Below are 23,178 nucleotides of genomic sequence, written 5' to 3' on the forward strand. Positions count from 1 at the left end.
CGTTGACATAGAGGGGGATTTTGATGATGTCACATTTGGCCCAATATGTTCCTCTGCCGAACGACTTGAAGTTAATGAAACCATTGTAAAGTTGATATATTCCATGTTCTCTGAGAATATGTTAACCGCTGGTGGGAACAGTGATGAACTAATCACCGTCAGGGCCAAGCAACGATGTCCCCAAGGGGGGTTTCTTTCTCCGCTGCTGTGGTGCTTCATCGTAGACTCGCTACTAGAGATGCAGGAACTCGGTTTTCATATCCAAGCATATTCGGACTATGTCTGTGAGCTAACATCGGATAAATCCCTAAGAAGGCTTTGCACGAAAGTGCAAAGGATTCTTGACAAAATCGATGACTAGTGCATGAGACAAGGTCTTTCCGTTAATCCAAACAAAACCACAATAGTTTTGTTTACGAGAAAATGGAAATAGGACAGACTCAGTCTTCCAACACTGAAAGGTGTGACACTTGGTCTTTCCGATGCAGTTAAATATCTAGGAGTAATCTTGGATAAAAAGTTGGCTTGGGAGACACACGTTTCACTGAAAGTGAAGCGCGCATTAAGGATTTTTCAGCAATGCCGTAGAGCCTTTGGCAAAACCTGGGGTCTGAAACCGGCAGTGGTCCTATGGATTTACACAGCACTTATCAGACCAATCATCACTTACGCTTCTGTGGTATGCTGGCGATGGAGCATGGTTAAGTCCACAATCCGGGAACTATACAGGCTACAAGGAAGTGTATGTTTATGCATCACGGGTGCCATGAGTACAACCTCCGGTGATGCCCTAAATGCTATGCTTGATTTGTTCCCCCTGGATCTTAAGATACAACAGGAAGCAATAAAAGCAATGTGTTGACTCCATAAATATGGTTTCTGGGACGAAAACGGAACTTCGGGACACAGAGAAATCTTTAAGTTGCTATCTGAGCAGTATTCTCTGTTTTTGGCACCTAAAGACGACCTGATACCCACAGATTCATTTGGAAGGAAATTTTATGTCAGACTTTCTTTGCGTGATGAATGGTTCAATCCAGAATGCATGCAGGAAAGTTTGACGGATATTTTCTTTACCGATGGGTCCAAGAATGAAATAGAGTCTGGAGCCGGATGGGACTTAAACGATAGTAATAAGTATCACTATGCTATGGGGGAAATGGCAACTGTTTTCCAAACAGAAGTTTTTGCCATCCTGAAAGTAGCCGAATGAATAATCGAGAGGAGGTGAAGCGGGAAACAGTTTGGATTTTTCAGTGACAGTCAAGATGCACTGAAGTCCCTGGAGAACGCGAAGCAAACCTAAAAGATTGTTCAAGAATGTAAGATAAGCTCAATTTGGTTGCAAGACAAAACAGGCTTGTACTTATATGGGTTGCGGGATAATCCGAATCAGTTTCGCAGGAATCATGAATTCGATCAGCGATTATGTAGGCAATCTGCATAAAGAACGATGGTCCGGTCTAGAACGCTGCAGAACTGCAAAGTGTTTTGTGACAAGTCCGAACAGAAAACTGTCAAACTTTCTACTAAAACTTTGAAGGAAAGACGTTCGGTTTATGGTCGGTATCATTACAGGACTCAACCTATGGGGTCAGCATATGACCACCATTGGAATCACGGAGGACCCAGTGTGCCTATCATGCTTGGAGGAGGTGGGTAGCACTAAGCACTCTCTCTGTGAGTGTCCTGCCTTTGCTAGAGCACGGCTACGAGTTTTGGGTTCCGATATCATAAGAGTGAGTAATATTCGTCCCATAAAACTGGAGGATATTTACAGATTTGTCAAAGAATCTGGAAAAATCTCACAGGACTAAATAACTCTGTCTTTATTCTTTCCTATCTCTTTCTCTGATACTTTTCTCCTTCCCTCCTAGACTATCAACCCCCTTTCCAAAACTTTAAATATAATGGGCTTTTTAGACTGAGTGGTTTATAAGCCACCATATCTCGTGGTGCTCGTTGGCTCGACCTTTTCAAATTTTAGTCTCACAGGCTACGAATAGTGTGAATTGTCAAAAATGAAGTCTAACCGCGAAGACTTTTTCACTTCGTTCAGCTCGACACCGGGGAACTTCTTAACAGAGCTGATTACAGTGAATTATGTACACGAACATTGGCTCTGCTAAGTTTTTGACTTCTGTATGAAATCAATTGGACGAATACCGACGCTATTTTGCAAGTAATTTGCTTGTGCATTACTATGTGCCCTTGGTAAACGAAATTTTATTCAATTAATATTTTCAAACAAAGTTAAATAATTTTAAATCAAAGTAACTTTAATGTTTGTTGATTTAATTTAAAAAGAAGAATTCGAACAAAATACATTACAAAACGACTTGACATTTTGTTGTGTGCGTTTTAGGAAATTTAAAACTTCATACAAATTTGATGTAAATCTTTACTTATTTTTCGAGTCGAAAATGAGGGAATTCATAAAGCATACAAGTGTGTATGTCTATCATTATATATCCAGTGTTCAATTGCATCTTCAATTCTTATTGTGTTACATATGTAAATGCACACGCACTGCAGCAACCATGGCCTATCTCACGACGCATCATATTTACATTTGAATATGAATTTAATTGTTCCTTTGGCAAACGAAATTTTCTTCAATTTACTTTTTATTACAGGGAGTAATATATGTATGTATGCATTATCTAGATAGTATAAATCTTTGAAATTTAAATAAATAAAAGAAAACTTCAAAGAAACGTATTTGAATATTTTGGGAGAACTAACATCAATTGCATCTTTAATAGTGTTGCACGTGTATGTATGCACTGAAGCAACCATGACTTGCTTCACGAGCATCGCCTTATCAGTTTTCATGCAATGATTAGGGAATAAATATCCTAATGATCGAATTCCAACCTAACAAATGCTAAAACAATTCTCTTTTACTAATGCATGAATATATAACCGCTCACAGAGGGCACTCAGTTTATTCCTCTAAATGCGTATGCCGTTCAAAGCTAAAAATCTATGCCTACCGACTACAAGAACAAAATGCATTCATAGGCGCAGCTGTAGCGGCCATGATTATTTACCTGCGACGGCGCTGAACAGTTTCAAATATTAAAAAGCACAGAAAAAACCAATTCATTGATAAGTTCGGGCTCATATTTCTACGAGCAAAGTACTTTCATTCATAAAACGAGCCGCCCATATGCCAATTTTCTCGACCATTCGAAAATAGTCAATATTGGAATATTTCGCGTATAATTATTTGCTAATATTTTTTAAAGGCTTGCTGACCAAATATTAACTATAGTGTTTTTTCTTAAATATTATTGTATTTGTCTAACTCTACTTTATATAAATGTCCGAGCTCTTTTTTGTCTTGTATTTTGCAAGTTTTCTTGTTTGTAATTTCTGTGTACGATTGAATTGAAGTTTGTTTAGGCTTTTTGCAGTTTTAGAAAATAGGCTTGAAGAACGAAAATAAATGTGAAACATAAACACAATACATATTTTTTTATTTAAAACCATATCAGTTCAGTGTCCGAGTTCTTTATTGAGCCACTGTAGGTAATGAATATGTGTATACTAATATTTATAGTTTTGCTGGAAGTTCAAAATACAAATATGGGCTAGGGCAACAAGTGTGCGTACGCACATACAAATACGTACATGCATATGCAAAAGAGAATTGTTTTAGCATTTGTTAGGCAGGACTTCGAGCATTCGGGTATTTATTACGTCGATTATTATTAAGTCGATGCCTCGTGAGGTAGGTCATGGTTGCTTCAGGGCATGCATATGTATGTGTCCAACACTATAGTTATTAAAGATGCAATTGAACAAAGTTGTCCCATATATGCTAATACGTTTCTTTTAATTTTTCTTTTCTAAAATTTCAAAGTTTTATACTACAACGCACGCTCGATAACGTGAACGCCCTAATGCATGAACACCCGAAAACATGAACAGACAGTTTTGTGCATTGACAACTCTAAAACGTGAACAAAGCCAAAAAGCTCTATAACACGAACAATACACGTTAAAATTATTTGAATGTAGCTTACATTGATCTGAAGTAATTCTGAAATTGGGCATTTTATTCGTAATTGCATGTAAGGAGTAAAATATTTCAGTCGCGGTTTTGGTTTTACAAAAAGTGTTTCGTGTTATGTTTTCTGGTGAAAATGAGTTCTAAAAGACCTTTGTGCTTGACATTAAAACAAAAGGCTAAAATTGTCGGCTTTTTAAAAGAAGGCTCATCATTGACGATTTTAGCAATGAAATATAATGTTCGTAAATCGACAATTTGTAACATTAAAGCGAAAAAGCAAGTGCTTTTAAAATGCGTAAACAACACGTATTGTGGACCTGGAAAAAGAAAAACACTGCGTTCTTCAGAGTTGCCCAAAATGGAGAGAGCCCTTTATGGTTGGTTTATCCAAATGCGAGATAAAAACTGGCCAGTAAGTGCTCTAATGTTGAAAGAAACACAAAGAACAAAAACACTGCATGTAAAATTTAAAGAAAATGAAGCAAACTTCGTCGCTAGGGATGGATGGTTAAAAGGATTCAAGAAGAGATACGGTATTCGTCTCCTTAAAATATCAGGCGAAAAACTGTCTTCGCAATTTGGTTGGTGTATGCAGCAGGAATCTGCATAAACCCCCATTTAGTTTAAGTTATAGAAAATACTTTGTATTATTCCTACAGGCATTCTTTCTTTGTTATACCTACAGGCATTCCTTCTAAAATAACAGTAGAAACATCCGATCTCTGTAACCGTACCAAAAATTAGCATGTACATACATATAATATTGTTATCATATTTGTTTTTCCATCTGTATTTTTCGTTAAGCTAACAGTGCCTGCTTTGCAGATTTGATACTATAAATAAGGTTGCGAAAATACATTGCACCCTCTTCTACTTGGCGCGTGAACAAATCCACACATTGTTTTTCACTCGGAAAAAATAATTAACAGGATTAAGAAAATACTTAATTCCTCAAAACATTGGTGACCCCGACGAGATCGAATAAATCATAATATACATATATAATTATTCGATTAACCGTATCGTTTTAGAATTTTCGTATCCCAAGTAGAAGTAATTTCGGTACGCATATTTGTACGCACATAGTTTAAAACATATGTACATTTTCGTCGCGGCCGTGAATGTTTGTATACCCATTTACACAAGTACAGCTATCGAAGGCAAAACAGGTTGTTTTTCGCTTAAAATAAAGACATTTGGTGTTTTTTCTATTAACTGTTAACGATTAGTACAAACATAAAGACAATTAGTGCAGTGAAAAGTAAATAGAACTCAACAAAAGAAAATATATTTATAAAATGCCGAAAGAGTGTAAATCGTCTGATGAGAATCCTGGTGTGGCAGGTGAAATCGCTTTCTACAAAAAGGAAGGCAATGCGTTTCAACGCCAGCTAGATAATCTCAATAGCTTCCTTACGAACGAGCAACTAAAAAACTTAGATGAGGCCGAACTTTCTGCGCGACTTAAACATGCTGAGCGTTTGCAGGCAAACTTCGAAAATGCACGATCAGCACTTAGGCGATTGGACCGCAAGGAATTCGAGTCTGATGCTGACGAAAATTTCTCCAAAGTGTATATTGAGGTAGAGGCAAAAATTAATCGTTGGCTGAATACAAAACATAAGTCATCTGGCGCGCACTCTTCAACACTACGACAATTCTCTTGGGACGACATTACGCCGCAGCAGTTACAACGACGATCCAGGCTACCTGAGCTCAAAATTCCAGTTTTTAGTGGCTCCTATCTCGACTGGCCATCGTTTTTCAGCACGTTTACTTCAGCAATAGACAAAGACGTGGAGATGTCCAAATTAGAAAAAATGCAGTACTTGATCACCAGTCTCAGTGATGCAGCTTTAGACACTGTGCGCTCACTCGAGCCCAGTGAAGAGAATTATGACAAAGCTTTAGATTTATTAAAAGTACGTTTTGATAATAAATTACTTCATTTCCAGGCACACATAAAGGCAATTTTCGGGCTACAAGGTATGGAAATGGGCGCATCAGATGGGTTACGAAAATTAAGCGATCAAGTAAATGCACATCTTCGAGCGCTGCAAACTTTAGCAACTACTGAAGAGATATATAATGGTTTACTCATACACCTCATCACAAGCAAACTGGATAGACAAACGCACGAAAAATGGGAAGAGAATTTATCTGCATACAAATTACCTACATGGATTGACATGTCAACGTTTTTGGAAAGAAGATGCCGCATGATGGAGAATTAGGAAAACGCTATGGTCATACAGGCCCCTAGCAAACAGGTGGAAAATATTGTATCTCAAGCAAAATCAAATGCAAGCGTACTCGTTACTGTAGGTGGTGGCAAGCCCACTCCACTCTGTATTTTTTGTGATTCCAAAGAGCATTTCATTACTGGTTGCACTTCGTTTTTGAATCTTTCTCCAAATTTGCGTTATAAGGAAGCAAAAAAATTTCATTTGTGCTTAAATTGCCTACGCAAGGGTCACACTATCAAGCAATGCAAAGCTGGCAATTGCAGGTATTGCCAAGCAAAACATAACACTTTACTGCATTTAAATGGCAAGCAAGATAGTGTACCAAAATCAATTGTGGCATCTCCTGTAACAAATAGCCAGGTTACAACATCGCAATCAGCCCTATTAACATCATTAGTTGCAAGTCCCAAACCTTTAGCCTCGAAAAATGTGTCTACCAATTGTGTGCTGTTAGCAACGGCCATCATTTTAGTAAAAAATCGTGCAGGCACATTAATTCCTTGTCGCGCTATTTTAGACTCTGCGTCTCAATTAAATTTCATTACATCCCGGTTAGCAAATCAACTTCAACTTCGGTCTCATCACTCACCAGTTTCAGTATCTGGCATTGGAGAATCGAGTCTCAATGCAGACAGATGCGTCGACATATTTGCCCAAGCGCAAGATGGTCGGTTTTCGACATCGTTCACAGCTTTAATAACACAAAGAATAACAGAATATCAGCCGAATTTTGATATCAGCATTGAGGGCTGGAACATACCAAACAACATTAACTTAGCTGACCCATCATTCTTCAAAGCAAACCGTATTGATGTTTGGATCGGTGCGGAATTATTCTACGACTTAATTTGCGTTGGACAATTTAGAATTGCTGATCACCTACCAACACTGCAAAAAACTAAGTTGGGCTGGGTAGTTTCTGGAGGCGTATCACATATCAGTAATAAATTAATAACTCTTTCGGCATTCAGAAATTTAACACCGCCACATGATAGTGCTGATACACTTTCAAACATTGTTAAACGCTTTTGGGAGGTCGAAAATGGTTTCGATTCTACTCCAGCATTATCAGAAGAGGACGCTTTTTGTGAGCAGCATTTCATACAAAATTTTCTTCGCTTGCCTTCAGGGGACTACTCAGTTAGACTGCCACCTAAATCCGATATTGATGCTCTTGGTGAATCGCATTATCTTGCTTTACGTAGATTCAGGGCGCTAGAAAAAAAACTCCAAAAGGATCAATCCACAAAACTTTTATATTCGGCATTTATGCAGGAGTATAAGGATCTTGGTCATATGTCGCTGGCATCATTTCAAGCAGACAAACCAGTTTACTACTTACCGCATCACTGCGTTAAAAAGCAAGACAGTACCACTACAAAACTGCGCGTGGTTTTTGATGGGTCCGCTAAAACTACTTCAGGGTATTCGCTAAACGATTTGTTGCTACCAGGGCCAATCATTCAGCCAAAACTTTTTAACATCTTGCTTCGCTTTAGACTTTTCAAAGTTGCACTACTTGGCGACATATGTAAAATGTATCGCTGCATTAAAATGAGTAGCCCTGATGACCAGTTGCAGTGCATTCTTTGGCGCGATGACCCATCTGAGCAAATCAAGACATACAAGTTAAACACGGTCACATATGGAACGAGGCCTGCTGCTTTCCTAGCTATTCGAGCTATGCATCAGCTTACATTTGATGAGGAGGAATCATTTCCAGTCGGCGCTAAAATCATTCGAAGAGATTTTTACGTGGATGATTTGATATCTGGTGGCGATTCAATCGAGGAGGTCATACAAATGAAGCAAGAGATCAGACAGCTACTTCTACGAGGAGGCTTTCCAATTCGAAAATGGTGTTCTAATGAAGTTGATGTTTTGAAAGATGAAGACGAAAGTAATTGCGAAAAATTCATAAAGTTTCATGATGGTACAGATGTGACAAAGGCACTTGGCCTTGTGTGGGAACGTATCTCAGACAACTTTCTATTCAGTTTCACACCAATCTTGAATTCGCAGAAAATAACAAAGCGATCTATTCTTTCAGTCATAGCGCGGTTCTACGATCCACTTGGCTTAATATGCCCAGTTATCACAAAGCTGAAGATCTTCATGCAAGCCTTATGGAAGGAAAAACTGGTTTGGGACGAAAGCCTGCCGCAATCGCTACAGTCCATTTGGTTGAACTTGTGTGGTCAACTTTCATTCGTTAGCAATCTTCATTTTCCACGATACGTGCTTGCACTGCAAGCCCGCGTCCAAATTCATGCCTTTTGTGATGCCAATTTATCCGCTTATGGTGCTTGTGTTTACACACGCGTTGAAAAGCACGGCGTCAACAAAATACATCTTCTATGTTCCAAGTCCAGAGTTGCACCTTTGAAGTCGATCACGGTTCCGAAACTCGAGTTGTCTGCTGCGTTGTTGTTAGCGGAATTGGTTTCAAATATTTTGGAAAATAGCCAACTATCATATGAGTGCCATTGTTGGTCGGATTCAATGGATGTATTGTCGTGGCTACGATCTGCTCCCAGTAATTTTAACATATTTGTATCAAATCGCGTAGCTAAAATACAATCGCTTACATCAGGTATGACCTGGCATCACGTTCCAACCGAACTGAATCCTGCGGATATTCTTTCGCGCGGCTGCACTCCAAAAGAGCTTCTAAATAACACTCTTTGGGCTAATGGACCTTCATTCCTCCAATTTGTTTCAGCGCATTGGCCAAGCAATATGGATTTCTTATCTAATCTTCCAGAAAGACGGCGCCATGTTTTAATTGCTGCAACTCAAATCGATGAAACTTACGGTTGCAAGTTCCAAAATTCATTCAGCAAGTTACAGCGTGCGTTTGCGTACGTTTACAAATTTTGCTACATTAAATCAAAACGAACTTTACCATCAGCTGGATTTCTCATTGTCGACGACATTAAAGGTGGTACACTGCTGCTAATCAGGCATATCCAGCAAGTGCACTTCGCATCAGAATACAAAATACTGAAAGAAAACAAACAGTTGCCTTCCTGCAACCATTTACTGTCACTCAATCCATTTATCGACGACTTTGGTTCATTACGCGTTGGAGGGCGCCTCTATAATTCGAATTTAGAATTCGAGGCAAAACACCCACTTTTGCTACCTAACCAGCATACAGTCACTTCCGCACTCATTGAATTCTATCATCGTAAAATATTGCATGCAGGACCGCAGAGCTTATTAGCATCAATTCGTCAGCACTTTTGGCCTATTGGTGGGCGCAAAACAGTTTCAAAAGTCATTAATAAATGCTTGAGGTGCTTCCGCCTTAAGCCCATGGTACTGCAGAAAATTATGGGTCAACTTCCAACAGACCGTGTGAGACCATCTAGACCTTTTAATACAACAGGGGTTGACTATTGTGGACCACTCCAGTACAAATGTGAGGTGCGCAACCGGCCACCCGTGAAATGCTACGTATGTATCTTTGTTTGTTTTTCAACGAAAGCATGTCATCTTGAGCTTGTCCAAGATTTTTCGACGTCATCGTTCATTGCTGCACTCAAACGATTTATCAGCATTAGAGGCAAGCCAAGCACTATTTGGTCTGATAACGCTACAAATTTTGTTGGGGCAAAAAATGAGCTAGAAGAGCTGCGAAAACTATTCGCCGATCAAAATCACAATAGAGCAGTAGCTGAAGCTTGCATTGAAAATCAAATAGATTGGAAATTTATTCCTCCCCGCTCGCCCCATTTTGGCGGCTTATGGGAAGCTGCGGCCAAGTCCGCAAAACTTCATTTTTATCGCACCGTTGGCGTCTCTATTTTAACCTTCGATGAGCTTCGCACTCTCATTTGTGAAATTTCTGCTATTTTAAATTCTCGTCCCCTTTGTCCAATTACAGAAAATCCAGACGATCTTGACGTGCTTACACCAGCGCACTTTCTCATTGGTGGGTCATTTACAGCCATAGAAGAACCAATTGTTACGCATCTAAATATGAACCGTCTAAGCCGGTGGCAGCGAATTTGTCAGATGCAGCAAATCTTTTGGCAAAGGTGGAGCACTGCGTATCTATCATTACTGCAAGAGAGGTGTAAGTGGCGAAATCCCATGGCAAACATACAACAAGGTGCTATGGTGCTTTTAAAGGATGACAATCAACCGCCTTTAAAATGGAGTCTGGGTCGGGTTGAACACACCTTCAGTGGCGCTGACGGATATGTTAGAGCAGCGATCATTAAAACAGCAAATGGGCCAGTAAAACGAGCTAAAACTAAGATTGCAGCACTTCCGGTTGAAACAGATTTGGTTGAAAGCCTACACCTTCCAACGGGGGGAGTATGTATGCAGCAGGAATCTGCATAAACCCCCATTTAGTTTAAGTTATAGAAAATACTTTGTATTATTCCTACAGGCATTCTTTCTTTGTTATACCTACAGGCATTCCTTCTAAAATAACAGTAGAAACATCCGATCTCTGTAACCGTACCAAAAATTAGCATGTACATACATATAATATTGTTATCATATTTGTTTTTCCATCTGTATTTTTCGTTAAGCTAACAGTGCCTGCTTTGCAGATTTGATACTATAAATAAGGTTGCGAAAATACATTGCACCCTCTTCTACTTGGTGCGTTAACAAATCCACACATTGTTTTTCACTCGGAAAAAATAATTAACAGTATTAAGAAAATACTTAATTCCTCAAAACAGTTAGTTTATCCGAAGGCGAAATAAAAAATGGCCAGTAAGTGCTCTAATGTTGAAAGAAAAGGCAAAAACACTGCACGCAAAATTTAAAGAAACTGAAGCAAACTTCTTCGCTAGTGATGGATGGCTCCAAGGATTCAAGAAGAGATATGGCATTCGTCTTCCTAAAATATCAGGCGTAAAACTGACTTCGCAACCTCAGCTAGTGGATCCGTTTAAAGAAAAACTTAAAGCTCAAATGGCCGAATTGGAGTTGTGCAACGATTAGTTATATAATGCTGATTAGTCGGGGATATTCTGGAGGCTTTTCCCAGAGAAAACGTACGCGTCAAGTTTGGAGAAGAGAGCCCCAGGGGTAAAGTCCGAGAAGCAGCGAATCACGTTTTTATTCTGTTCAAACGCCACTGGATCTCACAAGCTTAAGCTTTTGGTAATTGGAAAGGCGAAGAATCCACGCTGCTTTAAAAGCTTTGAGTGTCCCACCGACTATAAGAGCTCGAAATCCACCTGGACGACGTCGACTATTTTCAAGCAAAGGTTTCATGAGTCATTTGTTCCCCAGGTGAACATTCCTTTTAAGTTTTGTCCGATTTTTAAGGTTTACTGCTTGTTTTTAAGGTTGGATCAAAATGCGAAAAAAATATCACCGACAAAGTCTGATTTGCTCGAGTCGTTGAAAAAAATTAACTTAAAAATAACTATAAATCTTTTAGATGCGACTTGGTTTCGTGTTGGTGAAGAAACATTAGCTAAGTGCTGGAACAGTATTTCAAATTTTGCGGTAAACAATGATGATCCCGAAGATAACGTTCCGTTGGCGGTTTTAAAAGAAAAATGGGAAGCTGAACTTCGCACCTTGATGAGCAACACCGTCAAACTCCTTAGTAGTTTAAACCCAGAGGTTCGTTCGTGTTTGCAGATATGCTCAAAGATATGTATGTGGGTTATTGAAAAAACTTTTTTTTAATTAAAAATTTCAGATTGAATTCACGTTACCAGCCATTCATGAATGGAACGAAGATATCGAGGGGGGCAATGCAGATGACGATCATCAACAGGAGGACGAATCCGATGATGACAGCGTATCAGAGGAACTGGACATATATAAGCCGACTGAAGCAGTTGAAATTTTCAACAAGGCGTTAATATAGGCTAGTCATGAAGACGTCGATCAAAATGATATGATATGTGCTAAGACGCTTAAGGGAGAAAGCTGTGCTCCAAGTTTTAGAAAAACAGAAAATACAAAAAAAGATGACTGATTTTTTTAAATAAACCATCGTATGACTAAATTTTCAAATAATATGTATCGAAAACAAGAATAAAATGTGAATTTAAATGTGAAAAAATATATTTACCTAGTTTTTTTGGGGCGTTCCAAACGTGAACACTTTTGCTAACGTGAACTGCCTTGGTTTGAATTAGTTCACGTTATCGAGCGGGCGCTGTATCTAGAAAGTGCGTACATATATTATTCCCTGTAATAAAATGTAAATTGAATAAAATTTCGATTGCCTAAGGAACAAATAAATACTTATTCAAATGACTTGCCAAATGCTATCGGCAATTTGATTTCATACAGATACCAAAAACTGTGCAGAACCAATGTACTTATAGATTTGCTTGAGTACAGAATATATTTGTTCATTTGATATGCCCATATGATTTGCTCATAGAGAAATGACTCAGGCACACAGGAAGATGGCATATGCAAATTTAAATATGTGATTTTATATTATATATGTATGTACATATATGAATATATATGTATATGCTGTGTGTATGTACCTATGTGCACTTCCCACAGCAAAAAATATTACGATTCCCTAAAACTTCTCAAGAAATCCAGGGCACATTCATAGGCACAGCATTGTACATATGTACAGTAACCTTCAAATCAGAGATCGTAAATTCATAGAGAAGGCTCAGGAACGAATGAGCAGGTTAAATGTCAGATGCTAACAAAACGCGGCTAAGAAATTTGTATAATTTCAACAGAATTAAATATAACGTTTGCATGAAATGAAATTTAAAATGCCATGATCTAGTGTTAAGCAAAATAAAATAATAAATTGGAAAAGTAATGAATTACAATCACAATGAATTAAAAAACATTAGCGACTAGGCCATCAGCTTATATTATCAAAATTATTTCAAAATATCTACATAAAAAATTTATTTACATCAAGGGTTAGTATTCAACCATAGGCGGTACTTTTTAGGGGTTGCATGGGTTTCGTCGGGTAAAAAAAGGCTTATTTTCACAATTTTTTTTTCTATGTAAAAAGTTATTTATTCTTCTGTCTTATAGATACATATTTAAAGAATAATTTATGAAATTTTCAAAAAAAAAAAAATTATAACTCCTCCATTGTGACGTCATTTCAGGTGACCTCTCGAAAAAAAGGTGCGTCCGCGTTGTCAGCATAACTCCTGACAGACGCATCAAAAATGAAAAAACAAAAATAAGTGATTTAGTTAAGACCATAAACTCGTGCTTGAACGAAGGAAAGAAAATAAAAGTATAAATTGGAATTTTGGCAGACATTTTTCCAAAAAAAATGAAAATTTCGGTCAAATTTGCTTGACATTTTGTTTTTTTTTAAATAGTTGTAATTGAAAAAACAAAAACAAAATCCTTCGTTCAAGCACGAGTAAATTGTATTTCGAACACCTGTGTAAAATTTCATCAAGATCGGTTGAGTAGTTTTCGAGAACATTTGACAACCGACTTTGAAAACACAGTTCCGAGAAAAACGCGTTTAAAGTTTTGAGTAACAATAAAAATGGCTTGCAGCGCACACCTTCCAAAGGCTGTATCTCCGAATTTATTATTCGGATCGACTTGAAAATTTAGGATAATATTTCTAAGATGTTGTAGAAATTAATAAGCCAAAATAAAATAAACCAATTTTTTTAACCAACGAAACCCATGTAACCCCTTAAATAATTATGTATACTCCTATACTACAAAGTGTTGAATACATATAACATCTACCATCCATATTTGTGTGGGCAGAAAAAAGTCTTGACCTGCCTAAGTCTGGACACCTAATATGCATATCTACACATAAAAAACTCAAGAGCAAATAGGCCAACATATGCAAACATATTCCTAACATATAAAAAAAACAACTCATTTAAACCGTATGCGTTTACATATATATATAATATTTATTTACATATGTTGGGACAATGTATGTACGTAGATGTTTCTATTCTAAGCCAAACAATGCATATTCGTACAGATATATCTACAGTGAATCAAAAAAGTATGGGCACACTCCAAAAATCAAAGTTCTCAGTGCTATAACTTTTCTTCGAATGAAAGTATAAAAAAGTAGAAAACGGTATTTTCTAAATGTACTTATTTATAACGTGTCTGAACAAAAAAAAAATTATTTCTACTAAGGTTTACAAGCTCAACCTTGAAAGGTAAAATAAGGCACAAATTCACATCAAAAAAGTAGGTAGCTTAATCAGCTTGCTCCGTTGCAGCTGTAACGTGCTAATACTTTGTGGGTCCTTCTTTAGACTGGATAACGGCCTGCAAACGTCTCTTCATACTATTTAGCAGATTTGAAGTTTCGGAAGGTGTTATTTTACTCCATTCAGCAATTATTGCCGCTTTTAAAGAATCCTTTGACGTTATGTGGTAAGATTGTTTCTTCCATTCCAGAAGATACCACACATGCTCTCCGGCGATTGGGGACGGGGTGTTTTAAGTTGTTTGCAATGGTATATCAACCACTCCTGCACAAGATAAGATAATGTTTTGGGTCAAGTTCTTGTTAAAATTGCTAAGTTGTCCCATTAATGCCCAGTTTTTCGACCCTTGGACTTAAATTTTCCTTAAGAATGTCGCGATACACATGCTTATCCATTGCCTCATCTATGAACACGAGCTTTCCGACACCAGATGCCCGAAACACCCCCAAACCATCATATTTCCTCCACCGTGTTTAACTGTTTTGAGCAGGTTGTTTTCTTGAAGCTCTTTATTTGGCTTTCACCAAATCTTTTGTACTCCATCTGATCCATATAAATTCGGTTTTGATTCATCGCTAAATATGTTGGTGTTCCAAAAAGCGTCGGGCTTATTTAAATGAAAAGCCAGTTCTAGCCTCTTTTTCTTATTTACCTTCGAAACTATGCATCGAGGAACCCGGCCAGGATACCCAGCCTTATATAAGGTATTCCGAACAGTTCGATAGTTAAAATTGATTTCAAATGAGTTTTGCAGGGTCTCGTACAATTTGACAGCTGAAGTTTTTGGATTTAGTGCCACCGTGGACACCACAATTCGCTCTTGCCGTTCGGTTAATTTTTTTGGGCGCTCAGATCTCCTCTCCGGAGCTATTTTGCAAATATTGCAATAATGCATAACCATGTTTCGAACGCTGGATCATAATTTATCGACAAGTTTGCCAATTTCGCGATAGGATTTTTTTCCTAAATACAGTTTTATCATTAATTGACGTAGTTCTAGGGAAATTTCAGCATTACGTCCATTTTGGTCTACGTCCGTTGAAATCACGATCAAAAGTGTTTGCCAATTCCTAAAATGTAAGTACTAATAAGTAAAAAAAGAGAGGGTGAAAATAGCGGGAGTGTACCGTTACGACGCCAAAAGCATAAGCTAACATAAAGAATGTGCCTATACACTTTTTATGTGAATTTGTGCCTTATTTTACCTTTCAAGGTTGAGCTTGTTAATTATTAATTTTTTTTGTTCAGATACCTAAATTTGGAAAATATCGTTTTTTATACTTTCATTAAAAGAAAAGTTATAGCACTGAGAACTTTGATTTTTCGACCGCGCCAATACTTTTTTGACTCCCTGTCATATAACCGCACACACTCACTTTATGCCTCTATATGCGTATATTCCAAAACTAAAATTCTAAGCCTAGCGACTACAAGATGCAAAATGCATTCATAGGCGCAGCTGTAGCGGTCATGATTATTTACCCGCGACGGTGCTGAAAAGTTTAAAATATTTAAAAGCTCGAGCTCATATTTCTACGAGCAAAGTACTTTCATTCACAAAACGAGCCGCCCATATGCCAATTTTCTCGACCATTCTAAAATAGTCAATATTGGAATATTTCGCTTTGAATTATTTTCCAATATTTGGTAAATATCGAATTTTTGTCGAGAGGTCGAATGCTCGACAACCGCAGCTGCTGTGCATCAAGTGCGCGCATGAGCATACAGTAAGTTGCAGAGAACAGCACAAGTAGCTTATAAAAAAAGTTCTGTGTCGGATGTTTCAATACTAGGGCAAAATTTCGAAACAATTTTTTTATGTTCTCTGATTGAAGGTCAGAAGTTAATTAAGTTTTACCGTAATATTTTTTGCTGTGGCAAGAACACATGCATATATGTACACATCTTATATATGTATATGCGTATTGCATATAAATTCACATATTTGTGTTTGCATATGCCATCTTTCTGTGTGCCGGGTAATTAAACATTTTCTATAGAGGATTTTGATTTGGTTGAAGGAGGGAATTCAACTCAGTGAAACAGACAGCAGAGAGCGTTATTGTATAGAGAAGTCTCAATGATGGGAATGCATGAACTTTGAAGAGTACTCGTTTTGCTCCAAAAGTTAACAGTAAGCGACTGAATTATGTAAATTTAGCAGCAGTCGATAAGAATTTGTTGGTGATTAGAAGCAAAGAATGTTAGGTATCTTTTTAAAATGACTGTATTTGATTTTTTTACAAATCATCCAAAATTATATACATATATGTACTATGTCTGTCTGTCTGGTGCTCTGTAAACTTTGTTGAATTCCCTTCAACCAAATCAAAATCCTCTATAGAAAATTTTTCATTACCAGGCCCACATGAAGATGGCATATGCAAATTTAAATTTGTGAATATACACATATGCGGCCACGGTCACTTGCCACAGAAAAAATATTACAATGCGCAAAAAATCTCCAAGGTATCCAGCGCGCGCTCACAGGCACATCATTGTGCTTTTGTTATGAACAGTGCTGAACAGTTCATATATCTTTCTCTGTCTGTCCATTAAATTACGTTGCTCAACCAAATCAAAATCTTTTATAGAGAATTGATTCATTACCAGGCACACGGGAAGATGATATATGCGCACATATAAAAGGTTTTTCCAATAAGGGCTGGTAGATGTTGAAATGGAATAAAATAAGCTGTGTGTGAGTTATTGACAAAATTATTTTTTTATTTTAAAGGCGCATATATGCCATTAAGTGTGGAATATGACATCATTCAAATGCCCGCCTAGGCTTCTTACGTTGGAATGGATCCGAGTGGTCCAATTTTCAATGACTCTTCCGCATAGATCCGGCTGAATTTCAGCGATGGCCTGTGTTATTTTCACCTTTAGAGCATCGGTCGATTGTGGTTTATTTGCATAGACCTAAGACTTCTAGAAACCCCACAGGAAAAAGTCTAGAGGGGTCAAATCGCATGACCTTTGTGGCCAATTCACATCACCCCTGCGAGAGATAACCTTACCCTCAAATCGATCATGCAGAATGTCAATCATGGCGTTTGCTATGTGGCACGTAGCGCCGTCCTGCTGGAACCCCATGTCGTCTAGGTCCGTATGGTTCAATATGGGCCATAAGAAATTGGTTATCATCGTTGTGTAGCGCTCGCTGTTGACGGTGACCGCCTCACCAACGTCGTTTTCAAAAAAGTACGGACCAATGACGCCGCCGGCCCAAAATCCACACCAAACGGTAACTTTTTGAGTTACCCAAAAATGCGCCTCGTCAATAAAAATGATTTTTCGCCCAAAATTGGGGTTCTCTTCCAAGCGATTCGAAGCCCAGTCAGCGAACAAACGGCGTTGTCTATGGTCATCAACTTTGAGCTCCTGGGTCAGTTGGATCTTGTACGGGTGTAGGCCCAAGTCCCGACGCAAAATTCGCCAAGTTGAAGTCTACGAAAGGCCAAGTTCTTGTGCACGGCGAGGAATAGACTGCCTCGGGTTCTGCTGTACTCTTTCACGGACCGCGGCAATGTTCTCGGCTGATCTTGCGTTCCTTGAACGTACCGGTGTTGGCTGATTGTTTACTGACCCGGTCGTCTCAAATTTGGCCACCAAACGTTGAAGAGTCGACTTTGAAGGGCCACCACGTCTACCGAAAAATGGGCGCAATGCGCGCAACGTTTGCGTTAATGAACACTCATTTTGATAATAAAGTTTTATCATTTGAACGTGCTGTTCAATCGTGTAACTAGCCATGATGATTTGGCATAAACAACTGAATAAAAAACAAAAGATTTGACAGATGTCACCAAAACAAAATGGCTGCCACAGGGCCAAAATCGAAATCGACCCGTACCAATTGAAAACCCCTTTATATGCTGTTTGTATGTATGTGCACTTGCCACAGCAAAAAAATATGACGATTCCCTAAAACTTCTCAAGAAATTCAGCACCGGTTTGTATGTACAGTAACCTTCAAATATTTACAGTAACCTAAAAATACTCTGATTTTAGAGTAAGTTTCTAACCCTGCAGATATATGTTATCAATTGAAGAGCTACATACGTAAAGTAATATATTAATTAACTATTGACCTACTATCAGAGAACATAAAATAATTGTTTCGAAATTTTCTTCTAGTACTGAAATGTGCCGCGCAGAACTTTTTTATAAGCTATTTACTTGTGCTGTTTTCTGCAACTTACTCTATGCTTATGCGCGTACTGCGTCAAGTACGCTCAGCAGCAGTGGTTGTCGAGCATTTAGAAACATATTTACATACATACATATGGGTGCAAACATACATATATAGGAGCCGCGACCATTCGACATGACAAAAATTCAAGGTTCACCAAATATTGGCAAATAATTCAAGTCGAAATATTCCAATTGTACAGACAAACTCGTTTGTTTATCCGGCGGTAATGCTGAGAAAAACCTTATAAATCAACGAACTCCAAAAGTATACTGTTTTATTTTGCATATAGGCATGCTTATACTCGTATACATACACACATACTTAATTCTAAAGGTTCTAATTCTAATTTGGTCCCCTTAATCACCTGATGTTCATGATTGTGGGACTGCAATGCAGGGGCGGATCAAAAGGGCGCATATAATATGACCAAACATCCCGGGTCCGTTGAAATGTATTTCAAGCAGGTAGTACAGCTATTTTATGAACTGGTCGGCGTAAGATTCCTCTTGAAGTTTTAACATCGATGACTCTAATGCGATTATCACTGCCAGCAATGCACTTAATGATACGTCCCATAGTCCATCGCTGCGGAGGTGCGTTCTCGTCTTGGATAATCACTAGCAATCCTTCGAATACAGTAGGATTACCACTCGTCCATTTGGTTCGGCCTTGCAAGCTGTTTATATATTCATGTGACCATCTTCGCCAAAACAACTGTTTGATCGCAACAGTGCGAGCCCATTTGCTAATATACATTTCCATGTTGGTGCACATTTCCTCTCGCTCTGGCTCAGTGCTTCAAGGTCTTTTGGGTCTAATGACAAAGGTGAAATTGGCTGTGAATTTAGTATCGCTTCGATAGAAATCATCACTGTGTTCAGTTCCTCAAAGATAAAGCGACCATTCGCCACACTGCGGTTCAAAAACTCTTTGCTGACTTCACACCGGCCTCCTATAGATCTCCAAAATGCGGAGCCCTCGGGGGAATAAAGTGGAAATTTATAAACTGATTAGTACAATAATTTATAATTGACTCTTGATGGTTTTGATGAAATAAAAACATTTTCAACTCTTGAAGTTTTCTGCTGGCACCTACAAAATTAGTCGCGTTATCGCAGTATATATCAGTTGGTAATCCTCGCCTGCCGATCATACGCTTCATTGCGGCCAGAAATGCATGTGTTGACAAGTCAGATACTATTTCTATGTGCACTGCCTTCGTTGAGAAGCGCACAAATATGGCTTTATAAGTTTTGTATGGTCCTTTGCCTCGAATGCCCAGGTATGTTTCAATTGGTCCGCAAAAGTCTATACCACACCGTGCGAATGGTCTTGATGGCGTAATACGTGATACAGGAAGATTGCCCATCGTCTGTAGAAATAATTTCGGCTTATATCTTACACAATGTATGCAAGATCTCACAATGCGACGTGCCACATCTCTTGCCTTTATGACCCGGAATTGAAGACGTAGTAATGCCACCAGTGCTTTAGCACCTACATGGTAATAAGTGATGTGTAAATGTCGAATATAGAGCTCAACGAAGTGGCATTTTCCTGGCAATAAGATAGGGTGTTTATGAAAATTTGCCAAATCTGCTAGCTCAAGACGCCCACGCACTAGTAGTAGACGAAAGCCACCATCAATCTGCAAAAACGGGTTGAGATATTTAAGTGGCCCAGATATTGTTTTGTTTTGGTTGATCAGCCGTATTTCGTCAGCGAAGTGCTATTGTTGCACATTCCAAACAATGCACCACAGCGCTTGCTTCAAATCTTGAGGCGATAGAGTTCCTTTGTCTAGGGGAGTTTCAAGCGGCCTGCTTGGTAATTGATGAAAACGAAATAGCCAGGCTACTACTCGTAAGCAATGATTGTATGTACTGTTTCTCTCAAGCACTTTCAAAATGTAGTTTTCTTCGATGACTGCTTTAAAGGGTGACTTACGTTGTTCTCGAGAAACTTCTTCCATATCGAGTTGGCCACATTGATTGCTGGGTCAGTTTTCGGGTTCAAGTTGTAAGAATGATGGTCATGAAAACCAAACTGAACTGCTTGGTTCAAGAGCAGTACAGCCTCGTGACACGATATCAGCCGGGTGCACTTTGTTGGGACATGCTGCCAACTTACATCTGCTGTGAGATCTTGAATCTCTGACACTCGATTACCGACGAATGTTGATAGGGTAGCTGAGTGCAGTTCAAGCCAATGTAGCACAATTTGTGAATCAGTCCACAGAAACACAGTGGTATTGGCATTGAATAGAGGTTTTATTTTTGCCAGTAGACATGCCAACAGCAAGGCGTCACACAACTCGAGTTTAGGTAACGATTGCTTCTTAATTGGAGCTATACGCGACTTGGCAACCAAAAGGGTACAGTAGGTTTGCCTTCTGTTGCTTTCGAGTGAAGACAAATAGCACAGCCATAGGCTCGAATAGACGAATCACAAAACCCATGAATTTGTAAAGAGTTGTGAGTTGTTGATCCAGAATACCTTGGAACTGAGAGCGTACTCAGATGAGCTATGCCCTTGAGAAATCGTTCCCAAGCCGATTGTAGGTTCTGCGGCACCGACTCGCCCCAATTCAGCTTCAAAAGCCTCAATAGATAAGATTGATCTCTTAGTTCCACGTCCATTCACAGGTTGTTTCGACTGAAAAGAAAATAAGAAAATACTCGTATTTGGTCCCATTTTATACCTAAAGTGCTCGTTGTAAAACTTTCGTCGATATTTAAATCTTTCATGGTGTCACCTTCTCGAAATTTATGCTGGTTTGAATGCCACTTCGCCAAGGGGAAACAACCACGCCTCAGTATATCCGTGACTTCGTATTTAATTCGCGATAGCTCTGCCAGAGTATCGGCACCGCATAAAAGATCGTCAACGTAGAATGACGTTTTAATTGTGCTGGCACCGAGAGCATAATCCGATTCGTATGCATCAGCAATGTAATTGAGGCTCTGTACAGCGAGATAAGGAGCAGACACCGTACCATATGTTACCGTGCTTAACTGGTAAGTGCGTATTTCATCGTGGGGCGTACTTCTCCATAAGATGTATTGGAATTTGCGATCGTTTTTATGCACCAAAATTTGTCTGTACATCTTTACGATATCAGCAGTAAGTGTGTAACGATGTAATCGAAACCGTAGTAGCAAGATGTATAGATCGTTCTGCAGAGTAGGCCCCACATCAAGAATATCGTTGAGTGATCTTTGGGTTGTACTCTTGCAGGAGGCATCGAATACTACCCAGAGCTTAGTTGTTGTGCTAGTTGGCTTCAGGACATAATGATGAGGCACATAGTAATGTGGATTATCGAAATCCACATTTTTAACGATGCTCATATGCCCAAGGCGGGAATACTCTTCCATAAATGCGATGTATCGTTGGTGAAGGTCAGGACAGTGCATTATACGCCGCTCCTGAGCAACAAATCTTCGAAGTGCAGTTGCGTACGACTGGCCAAGGCAATGAGGGGCCTCTTTAAACGGTAGCTTGACAACAACTCTCCCCTCGATGTTTCTCTGCACGGTTTGCATGTAACTTTGTTCACAATTCCTTTGCTCAGTGGTCCACATGTCTGCCTTTGATGATTCATCCAGCTTCCAGAGGCGTTGCAAATTGGCATCCACTGATTCCTCAACTGAAAGTAGGAAATTGATGATGAATTCTCTGTAGGTCGTTGATATCGGCCAGAGACGACCCAACCTAATAAAGTCTTCTGTAGTGACGGTAACCCAGGTGCTAACTTTATTTGCCCAATAGACAGAATGTCGAATAAGATTTCTGTGCCGTGAAGTAGGGCTACACGTGTTGGCTTAAAGAAATTTTCGTCGGCGAGTTCAGTGTTAGCCGGTAAGTTCCAAGATGTGATATTAAATTCAGCCTCTGGCTGATAAGTGATTTGCGAGGTAACATGGAACGATAATGGTGTCTCATAGTCACACATTCGAGATTTGACAGTGGCTGATGTCTTGTGTTTAATATTTGTTATCGAGTCCCCAATGCTCTCGATTTCAATGTGGTGCCTTTCTCTTGGGAGGCGCAATTTTCGGGAAAACTCCTCGGTAATAAAATTTACTTGGTCTTGTGGCGATTTTTCGCGATGTGTGTGCGCAGCTGCAGTACTTACAGGTTGCGTTGGTTGCTCAAGTGATGATGTAGAAAGCGATACTGACTTCATTTTGTTTCAAGTAGGAGCACGATGCAGTAGGCAGTGATGAGAACGAGCACAATGTTTACATCTGAATGCGGACGATCAATGTGCTAGTTCGTGTTTATTAGACAAACAATTTAGGCACATACCCAACCTTTTAACCTCTTTGAAGCGGTCAGCAGTTTCCATTTGCTTGAAGCGAGAGCAACTGCCAATCAAGTGGTCTGAATTAGAACATAATGCGTAAGAGCGATTTGTATATGAAAACGAATAGCCCTTACGTGGCGGCTTATTTCTGTTTTCCTGTTTGTTGCCGGATTTACCAGAATCACCAAACGAGAGGGAGCCCGATGCTGACTCTA

The 23,178-nt window shown here is 39.0% G+C and overlaps 3 protein-coding genes across 3 annotated transcripts; 2 read left to right on the plus strand and 1 right to left on the minus strand.

The window, feature by feature from the left end:
- Window positions 1-5,316: 5,316 nt before the first annotated feature.
- Window positions 5,317-6,252, plus strand: LOC128869818 (uncharacterized). The gene has a single exon (XM_054112418.1). The coding sequence runs from the start codon at window positions 5,317-5,319 to the stop codon at window positions 6,250-6,252; it is 936 nt and encodes a 311-aa protein (XP_053968393.1).
- A 9-nt stretch (window positions 6,253-6,261) lies between these two features.
- Window positions 6,262-10,617, plus strand: LOC128869819 (uncharacterized). Its single transcript, XM_054112419.1, has one exon. It carries the CDS (start codon window positions 6,262-6,264, stop codon window positions 10,615-10,617), a length of 4,356 nt encoding a protein of 1,451 aa, XP_053968394.1.
- A 10,660-nt stretch (window positions 10,618-21,277) lies between these two features.
- On the minus strand, window positions 21,278-22,843 carry LOC128869820 (uncharacterized). Its single transcript, XM_054112420.1, has 3 exons — window positions 22,369-22,843; window positions 21,356-22,303; window positions 21,278-21,309 (listed from the first exon to the last, which is right to left on the minus strand). The coding sequence occupies exons 1-3, from the start codon at window positions 22,841-22,843 to the stop codon at window positions 21,278-21,280; spliced, it is 1,455 nt and encodes a 484-aa protein (XP_053968395.1).
- Between the last annotated feature and the right edge of the window lie 335 nt (window positions 22,844-23,178).

This window comes from Anastrepha ludens, chromosome X (assembly GCF_028408465.1).
Source record: "Anastrepha ludens isolate Willacy chromosome X, idAnaLude1.1, whole genome shotgun sequence".
In the NCBI taxonomy this organism is placed as follows: domain Eukaryota; kingdom Metazoa; phylum Arthropoda; class Insecta; order Diptera; family Tephritidae; genus Anastrepha; species Anastrepha ludens.

Coding starts and splice junctions, on each gene's coding strand:
- LOC128869818 (XM_054112418.1), top strand. CDS start 5,317: ATGCCGAAAGAGTGTAAATCGTCTGATGAGAATCCTGGTGTGGCAGGT.
- LOC128869819 (XM_054112419.1), top strand. CDS start 6,262: ATGGTCATACAGGCCCCTAGCAAACAGGTGGAAAATATTGTATCTCAA.
- LOC128869820 (XM_054112420.1), bottom strand. CDS start 22,843: ATGAAGTCAGTATCGCTTTCTACATCATCACTTGAGCAACCAACGCAA. Junction 22,304..22,368: donor ACTACAGAAGACTTTATTAG/GTTGGGTCGTCT, acceptor TCCTACTTTCAG/TTGAGGAATCAGTGGATGCC. Junction 21,310..21,355: donor TTTTACAACGAGCACTTTAG/GTATAAAATGGG, acceptor TTTTCTTTTCAG/TCGAAACAACCTGTGAATGG.